Raw genomic sequence first — 22,437 nt, forward strand, 5'->3', positions numbered from 1 at the left:
TAATATACTGTTTTGTACAAGGTTAGAATATTCTCCACAAGGGCATTTTAAATGCCAATTCTGGTTTAATGTCTTAGGTTTTAAATTCAATTCTTGTTTTATAATTAATATTACAGGCTTTTCAAAACAAGTTATGTTATGGATAAAAAAATCAGTCAAACTTTTATTTTCTTATTTTTGTTTAAGTTCATGTTCAACTACAAAATTTTCGCTGTATTTTAGATTCTATTTATAAGATCTTCAGTATTTTCCTTTGTAGTATTTTCATTCAACAGTCATATTTTGAGCATCTCCAACATACCAGGCGACATGAGGAACTATTTTCCTAAATGTCAGTTTATTATAATTAATTATAAATATCAAAAATATGGGGATACTGGAGTTCTGTTGTGGCGCAGCAGAAATGAATCCAGCTAGGAACCATGAGGTTGCGGGTTCGATGCCTGGCCTCACTCAGTGGGTTAAGCATCCAGTGTTGCAGTGAGCTGTGGTGTAGGTCGCAGACACAGTCTGGATCCCATGTCACTATGGCTGTGGCATAGGCCGGCACCTGTAACTCTAATTTGACCCCTATCCTGGGAACCTCCGTGTGCCACAAATGTGGCCCTAAAAAGAAAAAGAAAAGAAAAAAAAAAAGGATACCAACAGTATTTACATCATTAGAAAGACATATATTGGAAGTGTTATATTTTTTTCATTTTATACAAAATTATAATCCTTAAAAATTTCTAGTAACAGTTTTTCCATTTTTGTATATGACTAAACATTATGGTAAATTCATCTTTTCAAAAGCTTATTTTGTGAACTGCAGAAAGAACAAGCTGTATAACTGTGAGGCCTGCCATGCTATGATGTCCCCGCTTCCCATTTCATGATTAAGATACCTTGAGAGATTGAAATTTGGACTACTTATTTATGAATTGTAGTGAAGTGTCATCATATATATATATATATATGTGTGTGTGTGTGTGTGTGTGTGTGTGTGTGTGTGTACACACACACACTTATATTAACCTATTTAACTGAAAATTTAGGTAAATGTAGATTTTACAAATGAAGGAGCAAATTACGTTTTTAAATAGTTCTGCTGACTGCCTGTTGTTCTACTTAGCAAGTGTTATGTCCACAGTGGTGGATATAATTAGGCCTGACAAGAGTAAATACCAATGTGAAAAACCTAGGAACAAATATGACTAATTTTAAGGTTTGGGACTGTTGACAAAGAAACAGTAATCCACTATTAGGTAGTCAAGGAAGTAAGGTGATGATGTCTTCATCCAGAAAAGAAAACAGTGAAAAATTAGTTTGGAACTATAAAGAAATCTGACCAAGGAAGCATCAGAGGAACTAATACGTCTTTCATAAAAGATTAAGGTAATGACATTAACCTAAAAGAACTGGGAGGTCATATCTTTCTGTATTGATGATACGTTTAGATTATTGAAAACCTTGGGTAATTTTCTTTCTGAAGGTAATTTCTCTATGCAACTATATACTATGGTTTTCATTAAATAGTTATGCATGAATATTACCATAGGGAGTTGTATATACTATGTATTATTATACTTAACTTGACAATTTAAGGAATTATCAAGGATAGTTTTAATTAATTGTGATTGTTTGCCTTATGCACTGACTTTACTATAAAACTTAACCTCGCTTTATCTACTATTCCTTCGGAAAACCCCAAACAGTTTTTCCCTACTTTATTTGTCTTAGTCTGTAATCTTAACCACTTGCCTCTATTGCAGTGATAGGAGTAGTAAAAAGTACTATGAAGGCATGGAGCAGGGACATCTAATCAATGCTTTGAAGGCTTCCTGACAGAGTAATATCTTTACTGAGTTATTAAGAATGGACGAGAGTTAGCCAGGTTGGTGGTATGGTAGAGCACACTCTTTCTGGAAGAAGATCACTTGGACAGATGTCCAGGAGTAGAGAGAGAGAATGGAACATCAAACACAGTTCAATACTGTAAAAGTAAGCTGAACCAGGAAAAGGAGGAGACATTAAGGTTCATTAAGGAGTTTTTTCTGTCTTCAAGGCAGTAGAAAAGGACCTTGCTTGTTCAGGTTTGGATTTTTAGAAGCATTCTCCTGGATGTTTTGTATGGAATGAGTTTTAACTACTTTGGCCTTTTTTTTTTTTTTTTTTTTTTTCTTTTTTCTTTTTAGGGCTGCACCTGTGATATATGGAAGTTGCTGGGCTAGGGGTCAAATCAGAGCTGCAGTTGAGGCCTGCGCCACAGCCATGGCAATGCCAGGTGAATCCATCACCAACTGAGCAAGGCCAGGGATCCAACCTGCATCTTCATAGAGACGACATTGGGTTCTTAAAATGTTGAGCCACACTAGGAACTCCACTTTGGCTATTATAAGCTTTACCGATAATCTAGGCAAGAGATTAGGAAGTATGGGGGTGCAAAGAATTATGAGACAAATTTAAGAGCTTTTTAGGAGGTGCTGACTGATGTGTGTGATGACGGTTTGGAAGGCATTAAAAATGATTTCCAGTTTGGCTCTTGGCAAATTGTAGGGATAAAGGCATCATGGAGGCTTTCTCCTAAGACTGCATGTTACTAGGTAGCATGCTAAAAAATGATTGCTGGACAAACTTCATAAATATAAAATCTAATGTAAAAAGGACACATTCAGAATAAACAAGTATATTTTCCAAGTGTTATTCTCTTTGTTATGAGAATATTAATATTTAAATTTAAATATTTAAAATATTTTTGCTCTTATTTAAATTTTTGTTTTAAGGTAAAAGAATATAAAAATTATTTGTTTAAAAATTAAAACTTTACAAGGTTTTTATTGAAAAATTAAAAATCCATAAGCATTGTGGAATAGTGTAAAATGTTTGGAAATGACATTTCTTTATCCCTTTTTTTTTTTTTTTTTTTTTTTTTTTTTTTTTTTTTTTGCTTTTTAGGGTTGCATTTAGAGTATATGGAAGTATCCAGGCTAGGGGTTGAATCAGAGCAGGCCTATGCCAGCAATGCCAGATCCAAGCCACATCTGTGACCTATGCCACAACTTGTGGCAATGCTGGATCCTTGACCCACTGAGCAAGACTAGGGATGGCGTCTGCTTCCTCATGGATACTAGTTGGGCTCTTAACCTGCTGAGCTACAGGGAACTCCCAGAAATGACATTCCTAAAGAATAACTTTCTCATTTGGGGAAGACATTTAAGCCAAATCTTACTTAAAAGTGCTTTAGAATAATCTAAGAGCACATTTTTTTTTAACCAAATTCAGATAGTAGAGGTAATGATTTTTAAGAAGCACAGTAAGTTAAATTGTGGAATTAGAGCAATATTTTTTGTTTTGTTTTTCATTTTGTTTTATACTGGAATACTATTTGGTGTAATTTCTCCACATTTGATTCTATAGATGAAAAATTAAAACCTTCACAGAATTGTTACTTGATTTTCTCTAAGTCATCGAGACAGTGATTAACAGAATCAGGTTTAAGATCCTTGTGAAGTATTTTATTAATTCACTATAAACATTATCTTAGATAATCAACCATTTGGCAGATAGTTTTTCTTCATCTTAGAGGAAGTATTGCCTTAATCATATTTACTTTGAAAGTTAGCCTAACATGCTAGCACTAAAGATCGTGAAATCTTACTTTTGAAAAACATTCCATAGTTTTCAAGGGAAACCTTTGAAATTTAGCTTTATATTTGCCTCTTCATAGAAATTCTACAAACTGGCTAAACCATATCACAAAGGTATTTACCTTATTGTAAAGGACTTTATAGAAGTACAAATAGAGTGTTTTTTCTTCATATATTAAAACTATTCTGAATTTCTCTTAGAGTAAGCAAATACTATGAAGTAGGAAAGTCTATCCTGTCACAGAAACTCAGTCAAGTTTTTCTTATCCCTGTTAATAGTCAAAGGGTTTGTGCTCGAGATTAATGACTCTTATCTACTCAGTTGAGTAGGTAATTATGCAGCATTTTACTTTGGCCACTTTCATCCTATTTTGATTTTGACTTGCTAGTTAATCTGGTGATCTTGTCTTGGGTCTCATCAGTTCATTTAGAGTGACTGCAGATAATATAGTGGTAATACCTTATTAAAATAAAAATAAGCTGTAAGATTTCCTGCATTATTTCTTTAAAAATTTTTACACTTCATTTATTTTTTGTTCATTTTTTTAAATTTATCCTAGTTCAGTAAAACCCTCTTGAAGCTCTGTAAAAAGTCTAGGTTCTATTAAAAGTTGACTAACATTAAAAAGAGTTAAAATTTTAAAAAACTTTAAATCTCTATTAAGAAAATGCTAAGAAAATTTTTCTTAAGTTGACAGAAGTCCATACCTGACTCATGTACAATAATGAAAGCTTTATGTTGACTCCAAACATTTTATGACGTAGGTCACCCCTCATAAAGCCGACGAAAGCTAAAAAATTATACTTTTGTTTTCTGAAAGCTTATTTAACCATTAAAATTGCTTTCCAATGTTTATTATTTTTAAGTATAAAATAATAAAAGTTTAAGGCTAATGTTGCTCTTTCATAAACTGCTTTTCCCCACTAATAATTTTATTTTCTTAATGTTCACTGGACTGGCACCTGCAGGCATAGCTAATCAATAGTGTAGTATTTTATGCAGGTTTAAAATTATTTTTAAAAAGTTACTGTTAGAAGTGAAAAAAGTTATTAACTCAATTAGTGTTTAGTAATTTATACCAGTCAATCAACTAATATTTATTGAGGAATTATTAATTACTAGACTATGCTAGACTGTCTTGTACTAATAGTGAATAAGACAAACCCAAACCCAGCCCTTTCCTTCATGGAGCTTTATAAATATTAGATAAATTATTAAGAGTGTAATGAAAAATACTTAGGATTTTGTGGGGTGCTCTGAAGGACTATCTATTAAGGTAATTTCACAGGTTTTTTTTTTTTTTGTTTTTTTTTGGTTTTTTTTTTGTATTTTCTAGGGCCACATCCGCAGCATATGGAGGTTTTCAGGCTAGCGGTCTAATCGGAGCTGTAGCTGCCGGCCTTCACCAGAGCCACAGCAACTCGGGATCCGAGCCATGTCTACAACCTACACCACAGCTCATGGCAACGCCAGATCCGTAACCCACTGAGCAAGGCCAAGGATCAAACCCTCAACCTCATGGTTCCTAGTCAGATTCATTAACCACTGAGCCATGACAGAAACTCCTAATTTTACAGTTTTAATTCAGATATGTTGTTTGAGGTCATTCTGAAACATCCTTAAAATTTAATTATAAACCTCAGTCTTTTCTTGTCAATGTGCTCACAGTGAGCTAGTCTTTTAATTTTCCCTTTTGGAAAATCCACTTCAGAGCCATGTGATACTGAAAATTATGCTTTCAAAAGAAATAGCCTTTTAAGAAAAATAAAAGTAAGAAATCAAGTTATAAGTAGTGTATCATAATGAAAAAGAGAAGTTAAACTTTACAGATTAATTTGGAAAAAATAGTAAAACGTTGGAAAATTGTGCCTACGTTAAACTTTCAAATTTGTTCCTTTGTAATTGCTTGTGGCACTTATGGCTTTCTTCCACAATTAGTTGTGTCTTTCTACCTTATTCAGTTATAAACTTTTTGTATAAATGTTGGTGTAATTGGGATAGTGCCTGACACATAAGAAATACTTGATAAATAAATCCTTAAGATTTCAAGAACTGAGTTCATTTGATTTTAAAACTTTTAGAAATATATTTTAAGTGGATTGTTTTATAGTTATAGAACAATACTGAATATATTCAACTCACATTATTTTTATACTGCAAATACTTCCAGAGTCTGTACTTTATCTTTAGTAGCCCACCCTGCCTCTGACATTGAAAGTATTGGATTTCCAAAGATGACCTTTTGGCTTTACCCCAGTGTCAGTAAGTATTTCTCTTTAGGTCTGACTTCCAGCTGTGCTGGCTAAAAGAGAAGCCTGCCTTAGGCCAAAGTGTACTCACGTGGTTGAATGTGCGTGTACACACACACACACACACACACACTTCTAAGTGTTTAGTGTGATGTTAATTATCCGTTTATTTGATGATTGCTGATTAATAGGCTAGACTATTGACCTACCATGTAAGATGGTCATCAGTTACTCAGGTTAGATTGTGAAAAGTGGATATGAGCTGATTTCTGCTTTGGAAAGGGAATATTGATAGATGGTGAGGGAAAATAATGTTTACTTGTTTGGTCAGATTAGAAATTTACTACCTCAAGATAGGTCACTTCAAGATATTGCTTATTGAAGAATGGTGTAACTGACTTTATCTGAGCTTTCTTCGCTTATCTTTTTACCTGTCAATAAGACAAACTGCAGAGGCACATTGGTTTGTTATTTTCCTTGATGAAAGAAAGAGTATCTTTTTGAAGTTTCAGATTTACTTAACATAGTATTTTAAGGTTCGGATTTTGGTTTCTCTCCGCAATACTTTATAGCTTTTGAAATAAACACAATGACTTATTGATTGTAAACACTTAGTAAAATTTATGAAATGAATAAATGAATAAATAAAACAGCAAAAAACAGCCACAGCAGACTGACTGCTCTATATTCATAACAGATAATGGTTCTGTGGCAATTGGGTTATTTTGAATTTGGAAAACCGTGAATTTATCTTATTTTTTAAATTAATTTGTATGTTTTTAAGAAGCTATAAAAAGATAACCTGAAATTTCTTCAAATTTACCTGAATCTCACTTTACAGGGATTGAACTATAATGGTGAACTCCTTAAACTTATATAATAAAATATTAATAATGAACCTTTAAAATTAAAGTTAACCTCAATTTGGTCTTTTGTAAGGACACACACACTTGGTTAATAATACCTAAGCTAATATCAAATATTTCTCACAATGTCAAATATTTCTGACACTATGGTTTATAAAAGTTTATATTACCCCATTTAATCATGGTTAATATACATTTTCTCCCAGAGGAACTTTGAGATTCTGTAATATGTCCAAGTTAAATGACAGAAATGGAGACCCAGACCAAGATCTTCTGATTGGATGTTTCCCTACACTTCTTCTCGAAATCTATAAGTACATAAGTTTTGATTTAAAAGATAAGATACACATTTCAAAATAAGAGTTTAAATCTTCATATTTCTCACATGTAACACTACTGTATAATATGTTAGGGATATATCAAATTGTAAGACTGGACCTCTAGCTGTTGTGTGTTCATAATCTATTTTGGAAATAGGAAATATGCATAAAAGCAAAATAACAATGCAAGATAGTATGTGTAAAATGAATGTTTCAAACTTTATAGAAAGGAGAGATTGCTGTGAATTGGAACTACTAGAGATGACTGAAGTGACTGAAATGGGCATTGCTGGAAAGGAGCACATGGTTGAGCCACTAGAGGAGTGGAGGACATTTAAGAAAAAGAAAGTAGGGAACAAAAAAAGAAGATGTAGGAACTCTGGAGCCCTTGGAATAGTTTATATGCTCTGGTAGAAGATTTGTGGGAGGTCTGGTCAGAGAGGCAGATGAAGGTCATGTTATAAAGGGATTTTAATGCAGGGTTGGGATCTTAGGATTTTATTTTATAGGTGATGAGGACCACTGAAAGTTTTTTGTTTGAGCTTGGCATGTTGCAAACAGGACACATGTTTTTCACGATCAAGGGACCTGAAGATGAGAGCCTCATTCATTCAATAATTTAAGGGCTAAATAGCCATTGGCATGAATAATATGCCTCAAGACATTAATTTTTTTTGGGGGGGATGGGGGAAGGTGGGTTTTAAAGGCTGGAGATAGGTACATGTGTTTGGCGGGGACCAGAAGGAAAATGGTGGCAATCTCCATTAAAGGTTTATAGCCTCTGTGTATATCATATGAAGAGGGGGAAATCCATAGATAGGAGATAATGATGAACCCCTAATAAAATGTATTTTAAACATGAAAAAATTTTTTTCATTTTTTCAAGTTTTATTGAAGAATAGTTGATTTACAATGTTGTGATATTTCTGCTGTGCAAAAAGTGTTTCAGGAGTTACCATCATGGCTCAGTGATAATAAACCCAACTGATATCCATGAGGACTTGAGTCCGATCCCTGGCCTTGCCATGAGTTGTAGTGTAGGTTGCAGATGTGGCTTGGATCTGGCATTGCTGTGGCTGTGGTGTAGACCGGCAGCTACAGCTCTGATTTGACCCCTAGTCTAGGAACTTCCATATGCCACGAGTGTGGCCCTAAAAAGAAACACACACACACACAGTGATTCAGTTATACATACATCCGTTCTTTTTCAGAGTCTCTTCCCAAGGAGATTATCACAAAATATTGGGTGATCGGTTCCCTGTGCTACACAGCAGGTCTCTTGGTTCATCATTTCATATACCACAGCGTGCATATGCCAATCCCAATACCTATCTCCTTTAATAACCATAAGTTTGTTTTCAAATTCTGTGCGTCTCTTTCTGTTCTGCAAACAAGTTCATGTGTATCTTTTTTCTAGATTCCACATAGAAGAGATATCATATGATGTTTGTCTTTTATTGTCTAACTTAGTATGATCTCTAGGTCCATCCATCTTGCTATAAGTGGCATTATTTTGTTCTTTTTCATAACTGATACTCCATTGTGTATATATATATATGTACTACATATTCTTAATCTGTTTGTCTTTCGATGGATATTTAGGTTGCAGCTATGTCTTGGCTATTGTAAATAGTGCTGCTGCAGTGAACATTGGGGTGCATGTATCTTTTCGAATTACAGTTTTCCCTAGATAGATGCTCAGCAGTGGGATTGCTGAATCATATGGTAATTCTATTTTTAGTTTTTTAAAGAGCCTCCATACTGTTCTGCATAGTGGTTGTACCAATTTATATTCCCACCAACCGTATAAGAGGGTTCCCTTTTCTGCATACCCTCTCCAGTATTTATTGTTCTATAGGCTTTTTGATGATGGCCATTCTGGCTGATGTAAAGTAGTACATCATAGTAGTTTTGATTTGCATTTCTCTAATAATTAGCAATGTTGCACATTTTTTCATGTGTTTTTTGGTCATCTGCATTCTTTGGAGAAATGTCTATTGAGATCTTCTGCCCATTTTTTTGGATTGAGTTGTTTGTTTTTTGATATTGAGCTGCATGAGTTGTTTATATATTTTGGAAATTAATCCCTTGTCAGTTGCTTCATTTGCAAATATTTTCTCCCAGTCTGTAAGTTGTCTTTGTTTTGTTTATGGTTTCCTTTGCTGTCCAAAAGCTTTTAAGTTTAATTAGGTCGCATATGTTCATTTTGTGGGGAGGGTGAACATCAAGGGCTGAAGATAGGTATGTGTGTTTGGAGGGGGACTAGAAGGCAAATGGTGTCAGGCTCCATTAATGTTTTGTAGACTCTGTGTATGTGATGCTATATATCATATGAAGAGAGAAAAACATCTATAGATATGCAGTAATAATGAAGCCATAATGAAATGTATTTTAAGCCTGAAAAATTATTTTTTTAAATATTGAAATTTAAGTGTTTAGAGGTCAGAGATTAAGTTTACCAGGTAGTTTAGCTCATGGGCTTAAGCAGTTTAGCCAACGGTGTCATTTCATTTTAACACTGAGAGCACCCAGGAAAGCCAACAGTCTGCCACTCTCATGTCTGAACTACAGCTGCCAAGCTCTTGCAGTTCTTCTGTCAGATGAGAAGAAGTGTGGCTTTCTGTGGAGCCAGCCACCTTTTATAATAACAAGGCTTGTGTAAAAATTCCCCATTTTCTAGATGCAGTGAACCTAATTAGAACTTGAAATTCATCCCATAGCTCTGCCAGTCAGTATTTCAACCATAGTAAGTTAATTGCCAATATTTTTTTTCTTTCTTTAAAAAAAAAAAAATCCTGGAAATGGTGAAAGATACATTGTCATGAGAAAAAGACTTATGTTAATATTAAAAACTGAGATTTCTGGATGTGGAATCACAGAAGGAAAAAATCCAGGCAACATCAAATTCATATTCTTCTTCCTGGATTTGAAAACTTGCAAATTTATTTATTTTGACATATCTCTCTGTCTCTTCTTTCCTTCTCTTCTTTCCCAACTGCCCATACTTATCCAGTCTCATTTCCTGCATGTTTTTCTCTAATGAACACTCCTCCAACGAGGCCATACTCCTTCTCATTACGCTTTGAACATTTGCCATTCTTTTCCAGCTCTATTCAAGCTCTTCCTCACAGCTAAAATGAGTATGAATAACCCAGTAAACAAAATACGAATTTTTTTCCTTAAAAATGGATTGCAAGGCCTGAAAGTGATAACTTTGTTACCCTTTAAAATATGTAAGATTATGAATCATAGAAGTATTTTACAAGCCCCATCTTTGACTTCCTGTAGATGTAGTTCAGATCTCTTCTCTTGTGTATGAAATAGTTTTGCTTGTTTAGAGACCCAGAATCATTGTTCAAGGCAATCAGTGTCAGAATAGAAATAAAGTATTCAGTAGTGAGAACAAATGGAAAGAGAGAACCAAATAGCAGCACACGGTAGAGGATAGAGGTGAGATGGGCTGAAATTTGAGGAATGCTTGAGATGAGCAATTTAATATATAGATACCAACTATTGGAGTAGTGCCTTTTTTTACTTTCTGGTTTCTGGCAGAGCAGAGTGAAGAGGGATAGGATGGAATGTTTTCCATTTTAAAAGGCTATATTTTCAAAACTTTATATTAACAGAATTATGTAAGTTAAGATAATCCATTACAGTACAATTTGCTATTACATGTATATAGTAAACCGAAGGGAAAACTGTTTATCATTCTGTAAATACAAACTAAAAAAGGTATATTCCATTTAAGCAGTAATTAAGCTATATGGTAGCACTTTTTATACAAAGCTCTTAATTTCTTTGTAGTACATAATGGTAGCCACCAAGAAGTTTAAAGTGTAGGTATAATAATAAATTATCAGATTATGTTTTGCCACACATACATCTATCAACTAAATATTTACTAACAAGTAAGTAATCACAAAATAATTGATGAACCTGTTTTATAAGCTTGAAGAAATTCCAGCTGTGTGTCCTTTTTTGTGTCCTAGTCACCTCAAACATTCACTTTTGGCAAATATAAAGATTCCTGAGGCAGGAATGGCAGTTCTTCTTGGCATTAGACAACCATAGTCGTCCAGAGTTCACAACTAGACACAGAACTACTTGAAGATTCAGCACAGGGCATCATCTCTAAGAGTAAGCAGACCTGATTGGATTCTTTCTTCCTTCCTTCCTTCCCCTTTCTCTCTTTCTTGCTTTCTTTTCTTTCCTCCCTCCTGCCTTCCTTATTTCCTTCTTGCACCTGAAGTATATGGTGGATCCTAGGCCAGGCATTGAATCTGGACCACAGCTGCGGCCTGTGTTGTAGTTGCAACAATGCCAGATCCTTTAACCCACTGCACATGGCTGGGGATTGAACCTGCACTTCTGCAGAGTTCTGAGCTGCTTCAGTGGATTCTTAATCAACAGGAACTCCATGACTGGATTCTTATAGCCTATTTATAAAATGGTTGGAAATATCTCTAAAACATTTAGTCAATTTATATATTTTAAATACATTTAATGTCACCCAGGAAAGCTCATATGCAATATTCATCATACTTGTTTTCATGCCTTGTTTTCACCAGTAGATACACATTTTTGGCATTCAGTATACTAATTGGTAAATCATTAGTTATTCATTGAGATGAATAACAAAAATATGTCTAGTAGCCTCCTGAAGAATATGGACTTAATTTTTAGAATCCCAACAAACTGCTCTTGCTCTTTGATTCTTAAGTAGATGCAATACATTAGAGTGCACCCTAACATACACATTTAATCACTTTGCATTTTTAAGTAAATTCTAAACTTTATAACAAATAGTAATTAATAATAGAAAACATCCTATTGGGTGCCAATGTGTAAGTCATTATTTGGAGTTCTGAAATAAATGGCAGAACTTCATTTCAGAAATGTAACTTTATTTTTTAAAGTTTATCTTACACTTTAAACTTAACATTTTTCCTTCAAAAATGTCTAACATTTCATTAAATGTAATCTTTTCCATTTAACAAGTCTTTGTGCGGATGAAAATTCTCTCATTCTTACACTTTTGCTAGTTTTATTCATAGACAAGACTCTACTTTGTTGATTACTTATGTAAACTTATGTAATCAACAAACCCTGGGTGAGAGCTGCCTGGGCAAGAAAACAGGTAACCAGAATTATCTTCCTTAGTCACCTCATATCTTAATAAAAATAGTGAAATCATTCAGCTGGAATATATTCAGAGAAACACCCTTTTTTATTTACCTTTCACTACTCCTAATACATTTTTTGGGGTTAATAAAATCATGTACATGGAATCCAGTGGAACTTATGTGTCTTAATCATTTAAACAGTTTTGAAAAGTACAGTAGGCTTTGATGGGCATTCAATTCATATTTTATTAAGGAATAATTTACCTACCAGACAGAAATACTTTTTAGTTGTCATAATGATAAAATGTAAAAGCAAAAGCTCTGTGATTTGGGCAAGTTACTTAACCTCTCTAAAGCCTTGGTTTTCTCATAAGTAAAATGAAGTTGGTAAGGAATTTACCAAGTCCAAATGGTCCAAGTCATGTCAGGTCTGGACTGCACAGAATGAGAGCTGAAAATGCAGCTTTTTCTGCTTGAATGTGACATCCGTGTGCCTGAAAAACCACTCATTCTGTAAAATAGCACATTAAAACTAATAGAGTTTTATTGGAAAAAGGTTAAGACCACCTGAAATCTGTGGAGCTTTATATTGTTGTTGTTAGTTCTCTTGTTACAGTCCTAATAAAAATATTAACTCCATTAAATCCCTAACAACACTCTCACCAAGCATCACTGTCAGCTCACCCTTTGAATCATCACACTTCCTCTCAGCTGGAGGAGATTCGAGTTTTTGAACACATTTGATTCCAGTAGTTTCATCAGAATTAAACATCTGATTCAAGGTACGGGGAAGAAATGTCTTCACTGCTTCTTCAGCTGTACTTGCATCTTCAGCAGAGAGCTTAAACTTTTGAAAAGTATAGGGTTTTTGCCTCCATTACCGGAATAGAATTTTCAGCCACTCATTTCTGCTTCTTGAGGCCTTTATAGATTGCTAAGGCTTTCTCTTTAATTGTGATGAAAACTTGCCCTTGGTCACTCTAAAACATTAAAATGCTGGAAAGCAATCATATGAACTAGTAGGACCTCGAGTCCAAATTATGTTGATGTTCACGACCACCAATAGCAAAAGAACTCTTTTTTTTTTACACAAACATTTATTATAGCAGAACATGCTGTGTATTAGATACAAGAATGAATATTCTGAACTCCTGTAAAGTTTTTTGCATTTAAGTTGTTTATCAAGAATAAGGGATTATAACTCAAACATATTTCTATTATTGCTTCTATTTCATTTATATCAAATATTTTTAGGGTAATTTAATGGTTTAACCACATTAGAGATATTTGTTAATACTTTCTTAAATTTTTCTTATGCTTATTCCCCACATTTGGACTAAGTTTATGTTATTTCTGGATCACAAGCAGAAGTTCCCATTCCTGCTAATAATTACTGTTTTTATCAGTTTGATTCATTATTCCTACAGCAGTTTACCCATGCCAAACACTTTTTCGAGGTATCTAATTCACTTCTACCTATGCATTTGAAAATGTTGTTGCTCAAGAGGCAAGGACCATTTTGATGAAGTTGTTGCACATGTACTTTAAGATTTATATTGGTGATTAAAGTATTACATACTCTCTAGCTGGCTCACTTCACCAAATATGAACACATTTGAAAAATAATTTCGCTTTTATTTTAATTATGTCACTTTATATCAGTGCTAAAGCAGCCAGTTGATACTATACTCAAAAGTTACATGTGTAACTTTGTTGAGTCTCGTTTCTTATGTTATTTTATTTTAGCTACTTTAAAAAGAGATGATTCCATTATTTCAAGTCCTGATGTCACTGATATTGCACCGAGTAGAAAGAGAAGGCAGCGGATGCAAAAAAATCTTGGGACAGAACCTAAAATGGCTTCACAGGAGCTTCAGCTTCAAGAAAAAGAAAAGTAAGTCATTTTATTCTTTGCCAAATAGTAAGATGACATTTAAAAAATGTCTCATATATAATCTTAAATTATATTTTTATTTGCAAATTAAGGCTATTTTTAAAGAACAAGACTTATGATTTTAGAATTTTTAAAATGTTTGAATTGATATGTTTTCTCTGGCATTTGGTTAATTACTATTCATATTTTAAGTAAAAGTGATAAAAATATAAGCAAAACCTTTTCTTGTGGTTTTTATAGATTAATTAGAAATGGCATGGAGGATACTAAAAATACTAGAATCCAGCTTGTGTTCTATAATGTTATTTCAATCTAATTTACTTGATTTAAAGAGAATCATAGTATTCAACTTAGCCACTTGATTTGGTTATATGTGGCATTTTTTTCAAGCAAAATATTTCTTTCTAGATATCTATTTATTTCCATTAAATTTTGGACTTATATACTGTATTTCTACTGTTTTTCACTTTTCGTGTTCAGACTACCCTCCTTCAATCTATATCTGTTTAGTTGTAATGAGTTGAGAAGTTGGAGTCATTAACATTTCATTTCAGCAAAGCAGTCTACATTTATAAAGAATCAGTCGAATTCAAAATGAATGTACAAATCAATTGTATTTTTGGATATATATATGTATGCTCTGAGAGGTTATTTCTTTCTCTAAACTTTTCATTAATTTAGCAAATGGTAATTGAACACTAACCTTGTGACATGATATTACAGACTCTTGGTTTTCAAAAGGTTAGAATGAGGACCCCTGGGGTTCCCAAGGCCCTTTGTGGTGATCTACCTGGGCATCCCCATAGCTGTGTTGGGCTGGATTTTCTTCATCTATTTCTGTTGAAATAATATGTCATGTATGTTTGAATGTAGAAACTAATGCGATTCTGATTGTTTTCATTCAAGTCAGCCATTAAACAGACTTACAGAAGTCTAAAACATTGCCCTTACAAGATTTCGCTTTTGGCAAATACAGTAATTTTTATAAAGAATGTGTAACTTATATTATCATATACTAGGTAGATTATCATTTCAATTAATAGTATTTTAAAATTTTCTTTGTTTGACTTTTGAATATGACAAATAGAGTCCACATAAACAAAATCTTTTGAAGTCCTCTGGAATCTTCAAAAGATTAAAGGGGTCTTGAGAGCATGAAGTTTTAGGTTTCTGTTATAAACAGTGAGGATGTTTGTAACAGAAACCTAAGACAGGCATAATCCAGAGTTCCTGGGGTAGTGCTTTGGGTTAAGAATCCTGTTACTACACTGGCTCTGGTCACTCCTGGGCCTGGTGCAGTGGGCTAAAGAATATGGTGCTGCCACATCTGTGCCTTCGGTTGTAGCTGCAGCTTGGATTCAATACCTGGACTGGGAACTTTCATATGCCATGGGTGCAGCCATTTAAAAAAAAAGACACAATTCACGCCTTTAGGAAACTGACAGCATAACAGTAGGAAGTTTTCCAGTTTCTTGCATAAAAATAAGCATTGTACAGTTGATAGTGGAATTGTTTTATTTGTCTAGCTATCATTGGGTTTTTATTCTCTCCACAGTTGTCCTGATCCACTTGATATAAATAGATAGAAAATGAAATCTGTATCTTATGTAGGGTCCCTTTTGTTTTTAGACAATGCATATGTGCAGAAATCCAGAGTGCTAAACTCTTATTGGCCTTATGTTTATTCCTTAGCCCATAACCCTCTGGCTTCATAGAGTTCATGGTATTGCATTATCATTTGAATAATGAACCAAAAATATTTCCAGTTTGCTAACACTATTTCTATAGTTTCATATGGGAAAAATAAAATTACTAAAAACTTGAAATATTCAGAAAACTGTGTTCAGTTAATCTGTAAGCTTATGAGTTACCAGTTAAGTGCCAGGTTTAATATTGGATGTTGTGGATTCAGGAGGGTAGAAAATAGACACAGCCCTTGTCCTCATGGAACTTTTGGTCTAATTGTTTTACCTGATAGTTTTCAGAGTCTGGAGGAACAGTGAATACGTTGGCTTTAGGTTGGAGAGCTACATCTTAACGTCTTTTCATTCTATGTGAAGTAAATGTAAGGCTTTGAGGTTAATAATGTTTTTTGAATATGCTGTTTTGCTTAAATAGGTGTTTAATATGCATGGTACTGAGATGGAAGAAATTTAGATCTGAATAAGACAAAATATTTTATTTAGGTTTTTTAATAAAAGCAATGTGTTTGTTCCTACCAACATATAATATGCAACTAATATTGTGTTCCTTTTCTTTTCCATGTTCAGATGATCATGCCAATATTCATATTGTGTATTTTTATTATTTCAAAAGTTGATATAAACCATTTTGGCTTTTTTTGGATTGTCTGATAATTATATCATCGTAGACTTTTAGGCTCCTCTGCCCTATGTAGAAATGAAAAACATATATTAGATGTGAGGAAAAATTTTAAAGACTGAGGGAAATTGAGTTTAACATTTATTAATTGCACATTGAGTGGTTGATTACCTTACTGTACCTCTTCATTTGGCCAAATTAAACAAAAAGATAAATTCTATTTTGTTCATATTTTATTTTGTATGCTTTGGGGATTTTTTTCCATTTCAGATATAGCCTACTAAAATTTTATGGCTCCTAAAATCCAAAGTGCTAGTCTATTTTCCCAATTCTTTTCATTAAAAATATTACAAAGCTTTTACAAAACAAAAATAAGTCCTCAAGGTAAAGAAAACTTACGGTAAGATCTTAGAAATTGATAATGAAAAGTCATCAAATACTGATGATTAATCATTATTTTATGTTTTCAGTTTAAACTATACCTTTCTTTTGCCTTCCTCGATTCCTTTTATCTCTGATAACTTTTCATCAAAAACATGTACAGTAGGTCTATACACTCTAGCTGTAGCCTCTCAAGTAAATGCAAATGTGGTTAGTTTGCTACCTAGGAGTGAAAAAAGATAGTAGCCCCTAACCCTAAATGTCAAAGTTCCCTTGGCTTTTCTTGAACAAATTCTGTAGCCTCCATTTTCTTCAGACAATTTCATTGGGCATCTTCCATAATTTTTCTTTGCTTAGCTTTTCTTGGCTTCTGTAGCTCTGTATCTCAAGAAAAAACAAAAGGAGAAAAGTGTGATCTTAGAACGGTTTAATTTTATTTTTCTGACTACAGAACTTTGTACAAATCATTTACCTTTCTGGGATTTAAATTTTTATCTGTAAAATAAAAGGAGTGAATTAGATGATCTGTAAAATTTCTTCTAATATCTAAAATTCTATTACATTTTTAATGATTCATCACTTTTAAAACATGAACATAATTTAGTAAAAAAATTACACATTGATTAGTTATTATAAATTAGAATTCATGAAGCAATTAAAAACACAAGATGTTTATCAATAGAAAAGTATTCATCTTTTAATTTATGTGCTTTTAAGTATTTCAGAATATAAAATTTTTAGCATATTTCTAAATATTATGGATTATTCTGTACTCATTAAAAATTTAATACTGATCTATAAATATACCAATCTATGGTAATACAAAATTATGAACAAAACAAATCATGTATTTGTCATTTATTGTGATACTGTGTCATTGATACAGTGACAAGGTATAGAAGAGAGAAATGAAGAAATAAGTAAGAATTATGGGAGTTCCCATCGTGGCTCAGTGGTTAACGAATCCGACTAGGAACCATGAGGTTGCGGGTTCGATCCCTGGCCTTGCTTAGTGGGTTAAGGATCTGGCATTGCCATGAGCTGTGGTTTAGGTTACAGACATGGCTCGGATCCTGTGTTGCTGTGGCTCTGCCTAGGCCCTCTGATTAGATCCCTAGCCTGGGAACCTCTATATGCTGTGGGAGCAGCCCTAGAAAAGGCAAAAAGACAAAAAAAAAAAAAAAAAATCTCATTTCTCATTTAAATCTCACACAAACACTACAAGACAAAATACTAATTTCCCTTCTTACAGATGAAAAACAACCAAGTTTATAGTGATTTTTCCAGAGCAGCAAGCCAGTATTTTATTTCAAACCCTGTACTTAGTCCACTGCCTTAAGGGATTTATAATCTTTTGAGAGACAGAGATATGCACAAATAATTTTGCAGTTGCAGGGACAGTGTGAGGGAGAACACCAGCCTTAAGATTCTTAATTGGAATCTTTGGAATTATGTTCAATTTTTTAAAAATACTCTGTCATAAGTGGGAATAGTTTCAGGGCACTGCTTTGAATCTGAAATCCACTACTGATCTGTTATAGTGGTATGCTTGGAACTAATGGATGGGATCTCTAATCCCTCTCCCTAGCCTGTCAATATTAAAGAGTCAGAATGTGTTACTTGTACATCACATTTAATTTGTGTTCATGGTAAAAAAAAAAAAAAAGTACAATAATGTAGTTCCTTCTGAGTTAATGAGATGGCATTATAAAACAATTGTTATAATTTAGCTACATTTGATAAAAGCTATCTAATTTGGGGGAGTTCCCCAGTGACCTAGTGGTTAACAATCTGGCGTTGTCACCAACATGGCTCAGATTGCTCTGGCATGGGTTGTATCCCTAGCGCAGAAACTTCTGCATGCCATGGGTGTGGCCAAAAAATTGTTGTTTTTGTTATTTTTCAGCTGAGAGAAGTAAATCAATTGGTAAATAAACTTTCAAAATTTCTGGACAAACTACATTTGACAAAGAAAACTTTTTAATAAAGGTATTTGTACCAATAAAAATAACAAATGGTGAAATATACAAAATAGTTTTCACCAGAAAATGTCTCTGAAAGCTATGGAAATGTTTACCATATTTTGTAAAATATTGTTAAATTATGTTGTTTATGCCATATTAAAAATGGAAAAGTGAAGTCATGCCCCACATAAATGTATTTGCTTTTGATAATAAGAATGTCTAAAACTTCAGGAATTATGATTAAAATAATGTAACCATATAATGATGACCCAAGTTAGTCCAAAATTTCTTCATTCTGACCCTTTCTTTACTCCTTTCTGTGTTTGTCAGTGGTAGAAAGACAGCAGATTTTCCTTCAGACAGATGTAAAGAACCAGGGAAAGTAAAAGTAACTTCTCAGAGTGTCTGGGCTCTGAAACACTATTGAGTGAATAGTTAGCAACATGATAAGTGAACAACTACATAACTTTCACACACCAAAATTTAGGACGTTATTTAGGTTCTGTAAATAAGTATAAAAGCTGTAATGCAGACAATTTCTCAATACATTGTCAAATATCATTTGGCAATCTAGTTTATGAAGCAAAATTCCATCTTTATATGAAAACAGTTGTTCTTTAGCCATGTAAGAGAAGTAAGAAAATAGGAAACTAAAAAGTGTATTTGTCATGGTCATAGTTTTTATAATTAAATATCCCGGTGTGTTTTAGAAATTCTAAAAAACTGTCTAAACTCTAAGTTTAAAAAAATATTCTGTGAATTTCCCATTATGGCTCAGCGAGTTAAGGACCCAACACTGTCTCTATGAAGATGTTGGTTTGATCCCTGGCCTTGCTCAGTGGGTTAAGGATCCTGCATTGCTGCAAGCTGCAGTGTAGGTTGCAGATGCGGCTTGGATCTGTCATCGCTCTGGCTGTGGTATAGGCTGGCAGCTGCAAATCCGATTCAACTCCTAGCCTGGAAACTTCCATATGCCACGGGTATGGCCCTAAAAGGAAAAAAATGTTGTAACCCAAGACAAGTAAATTTCTAAATCCCTAAGTTTACTCTAAGAAATAATAATACCATCTTAAGTGGAAACTATTTATTGTGGAAATATTGACTGAATTCTGTTCAGCAGTGTAAAAAACTGTATTATATAATTTACAAAGTTTAAGTAATTTATCCAAGGTCACATAGTTAGCAAGTGATTTTAGATAATTATTTATTCAGTGGATTAGTAAATGTAATTTTCTCCAGTGTTCGTAAAAGAAAATGAGACTGTTTTTATGTGGATGATTTTTTTCAGCTTGCCAAATTTTAGCCATAAAACCATTGAATTATTATTATTTTATTATTACTCTTATTATCTTGCCAAATTAATCTGTTCAGCATTAACTAATTATGACTTTTTACAAAGCTGTTTGACTACACTTTCCTTTCACTTTATCATGATAAAGATGATATTGCTTGCTTACAAACCTATACTACCCTGTAAAAGCACTGAAATATTTGGATGGCTGTTTTCCTTAAGTATATGTTCTAAGGACATTGAATAGAAGTCAGTCTCAGATGACCATTATCAAGAGTTTTCAAAATTCTGTATACTTAAAGAATTTTTGTATGTGAATGAAGGTATTCCACCACATCCATTTTCTCTGCATCTTTAGCCATGTTTAACTAGAAAAGATTAACTAAGAATGAATGTATGATATGATTCTGTTTACTTCTCTTAGTGATAAAGAAAAGATGAAGCATAAAGTTTTGAGTTTGTAGTCCCATTACCACAGCATATTAAGCAGTATATCCGTTAAATTTAGCTGGATGCCTGACTTCATTACTTGTTTTCAATTCTAAGCGTATGCTGTATTTCAAACATGTTTGTCAGTCCCTCACAATGGTATTTCCTCTGTATCTCTTGCAGTAGCCTTTCAGTAGAATTTATATTCCTTGTATGACTGCCACATGATTTCACATTGTCTAAGGAAGTGAACAGTAGATATTGTTTGTTGAGAACTAAATAATTCTGAATATCTCTTTCCCTCATTCATTTACTTATTCGTGTATCATTCTTTTAATGTGTTTACATGCTGAGCAAACTAGACATAGTCTGTGATGTCGTAAAGCTTAGTCTACATGAAAGAATGTCAGGTCTGGTAGCAGAGGATGGTTTAGAATGTCAGGTCCCTCTGCGTTATTTCTTGATTCTTGCCCACACACAAACAAAGATTTGGAGGTGCAGGCAGTCTGGCATTTTACAAATTTATTAAAGTGAAAGTACATTTTCAGAGAGAGAGTGTGTGCTTATGTGCACACAGGTTAAAAGAGGGCCCAGCTCATTTTACAATCGTTTTTTATACCCCCACGAGGCAGACCTGAGTGGAGACCCAGTTTCTCCTGCCCCAGTCCCCTATGCCATGCATAAGTGCTCTGTGTTGTTTGATCTCTATATGGGGCATATTTGATCTTCTGATTGGTTTCAGGCAGGATACCTTATTTGCATGGGGAACAGGTTATATAGAGAGAGGGGTGATGAATAAGCAACATTCCTGCCCTACCAGGCTGTTCGAATGGGGGAAGGGGTGTTACAATGAGACATGGCCAGAGGCTTTTGGGTTTAATCTCCTTGAAGGGGACTTGAAGCCTATAACAAGAAGACCAGCATTACTCATGAAATTACATAGATGTGAGAGGTACAGTAGTGGAGGAGAGAGCAGAGATTTAGGCAGAAGGAGCAGCCTGTGCGCCTGCTCCCATGTAGGCCGTGTGAGTGTGATGGGGGTGAGGGGGGCAGGAAAGGGAGGGAGTATAGTGAGGCTCAGGGCCCATAGGCCAGTCCAAGTCAGCTGTGGGGCCTTTGTTAAAAATTCATCCCTTTCTTCTGTACGTGATAGCTTTTCTGTTTATCAGATCACAGAAGACTTTTCTTCTATTTCCCTTATGTTTTGATATTGCTTTTTGACTTTTCTTAAGGGTTATTAAAATATTAGATTGACTAGAAATTTCTGATATTTTTGTCATTATTGTATCCTCTTATACATAATCATTTAAAGTTACCTAAAGCTATTGTACTTAGTTTCTTTTTCATTTTTAAACTCTGCTTCCAAATTGCTTTATGTTGTACAGTTTTGGATTCCCAATAATGAAACTTTCATCCTTTTGAAACACAGGAAACTAGAAAATTGAAAACACACTGAAACTTATGTAGAGTGCTCACAGGGGTAATAGCTTTAATTGGCATGTGTTGGCAGTCTGAGTTGCAGAATTCTTCTGACACTTTGCTTTTTTGGGGGGGAAATATAAATTTTTTCAGGAATAATTTTAGGTCTTTAATGATTTCTTGCTTTTAGTAAGACTCTGAAATCTTTGAATCTGTTGTGTATTGATAAATATTCGTTATAAAATTTCGTGCAACTAATGCACAAAATATGATTATTGTGGATCACTCATTCTGCTCTGTCAACCAGCATCAATGTACAGCACAAGCATATGCTGTACATTCCTTGCTATTTACTCTTACGTCACCTGAAATTATGATTTTTAGAGTTGTTCGGCGTATCCTTTTAATTCTATGTATTAGACTGAACTAGCTGACAAAGACTACCAAAACTGTGAAATTATTTTCATACTTATATACTTTATTAATATCATCAGGTAAAGTCCTGAGCATACATAAGAACACTGTAAAATTACTTTCAATAACTATATAAAG

The 22,437-nt window shown here is 33.8% G+C and overlaps 1 protein-coding gene across 9 annotated transcripts in view; it reads left to right on the forward strand.

Annotated features, from left to right (window-relative positions):
* XRCC4 (X-ray repair cross complementing 4) overlaps positions 1-22,437 on the forward strand; it is a 285,350-nt gene that overhangs the window by 138,461 nt on the left and 124,452 nt on the right. For 8 of the 9 annotated variants that reach the window (XM_003123760.5, XM_003123761.4, XM_005661540.3 and 5 more), the window contains one exon: positions 13,932-14,079. In XM_003123760.5, the coding sequence (XP_003123808.1) occupies positions 13,932-14,079 (148 nt within the window). Of the gene's footprint in view, positions 1-13,931; positions 14,080-19,929; positions 19,933-22,437 lie in introns of all 9 variants that reach the window. The other variant, XM_021085370.1, reaches the window with a different exon arrangement.

This window comes from Sus scrofa, chromosome 2, assembly GCF_000003025.6.
Source record: "Sus scrofa isolate TJ Tabasco breed Duroc chromosome 2, Sscrofa11.1, whole genome shotgun sequence".
Lineage (NCBI taxonomy): Eukaryota > Metazoa > Chordata > Mammalia > Artiodactyla > Suidae > Sus > Sus scrofa.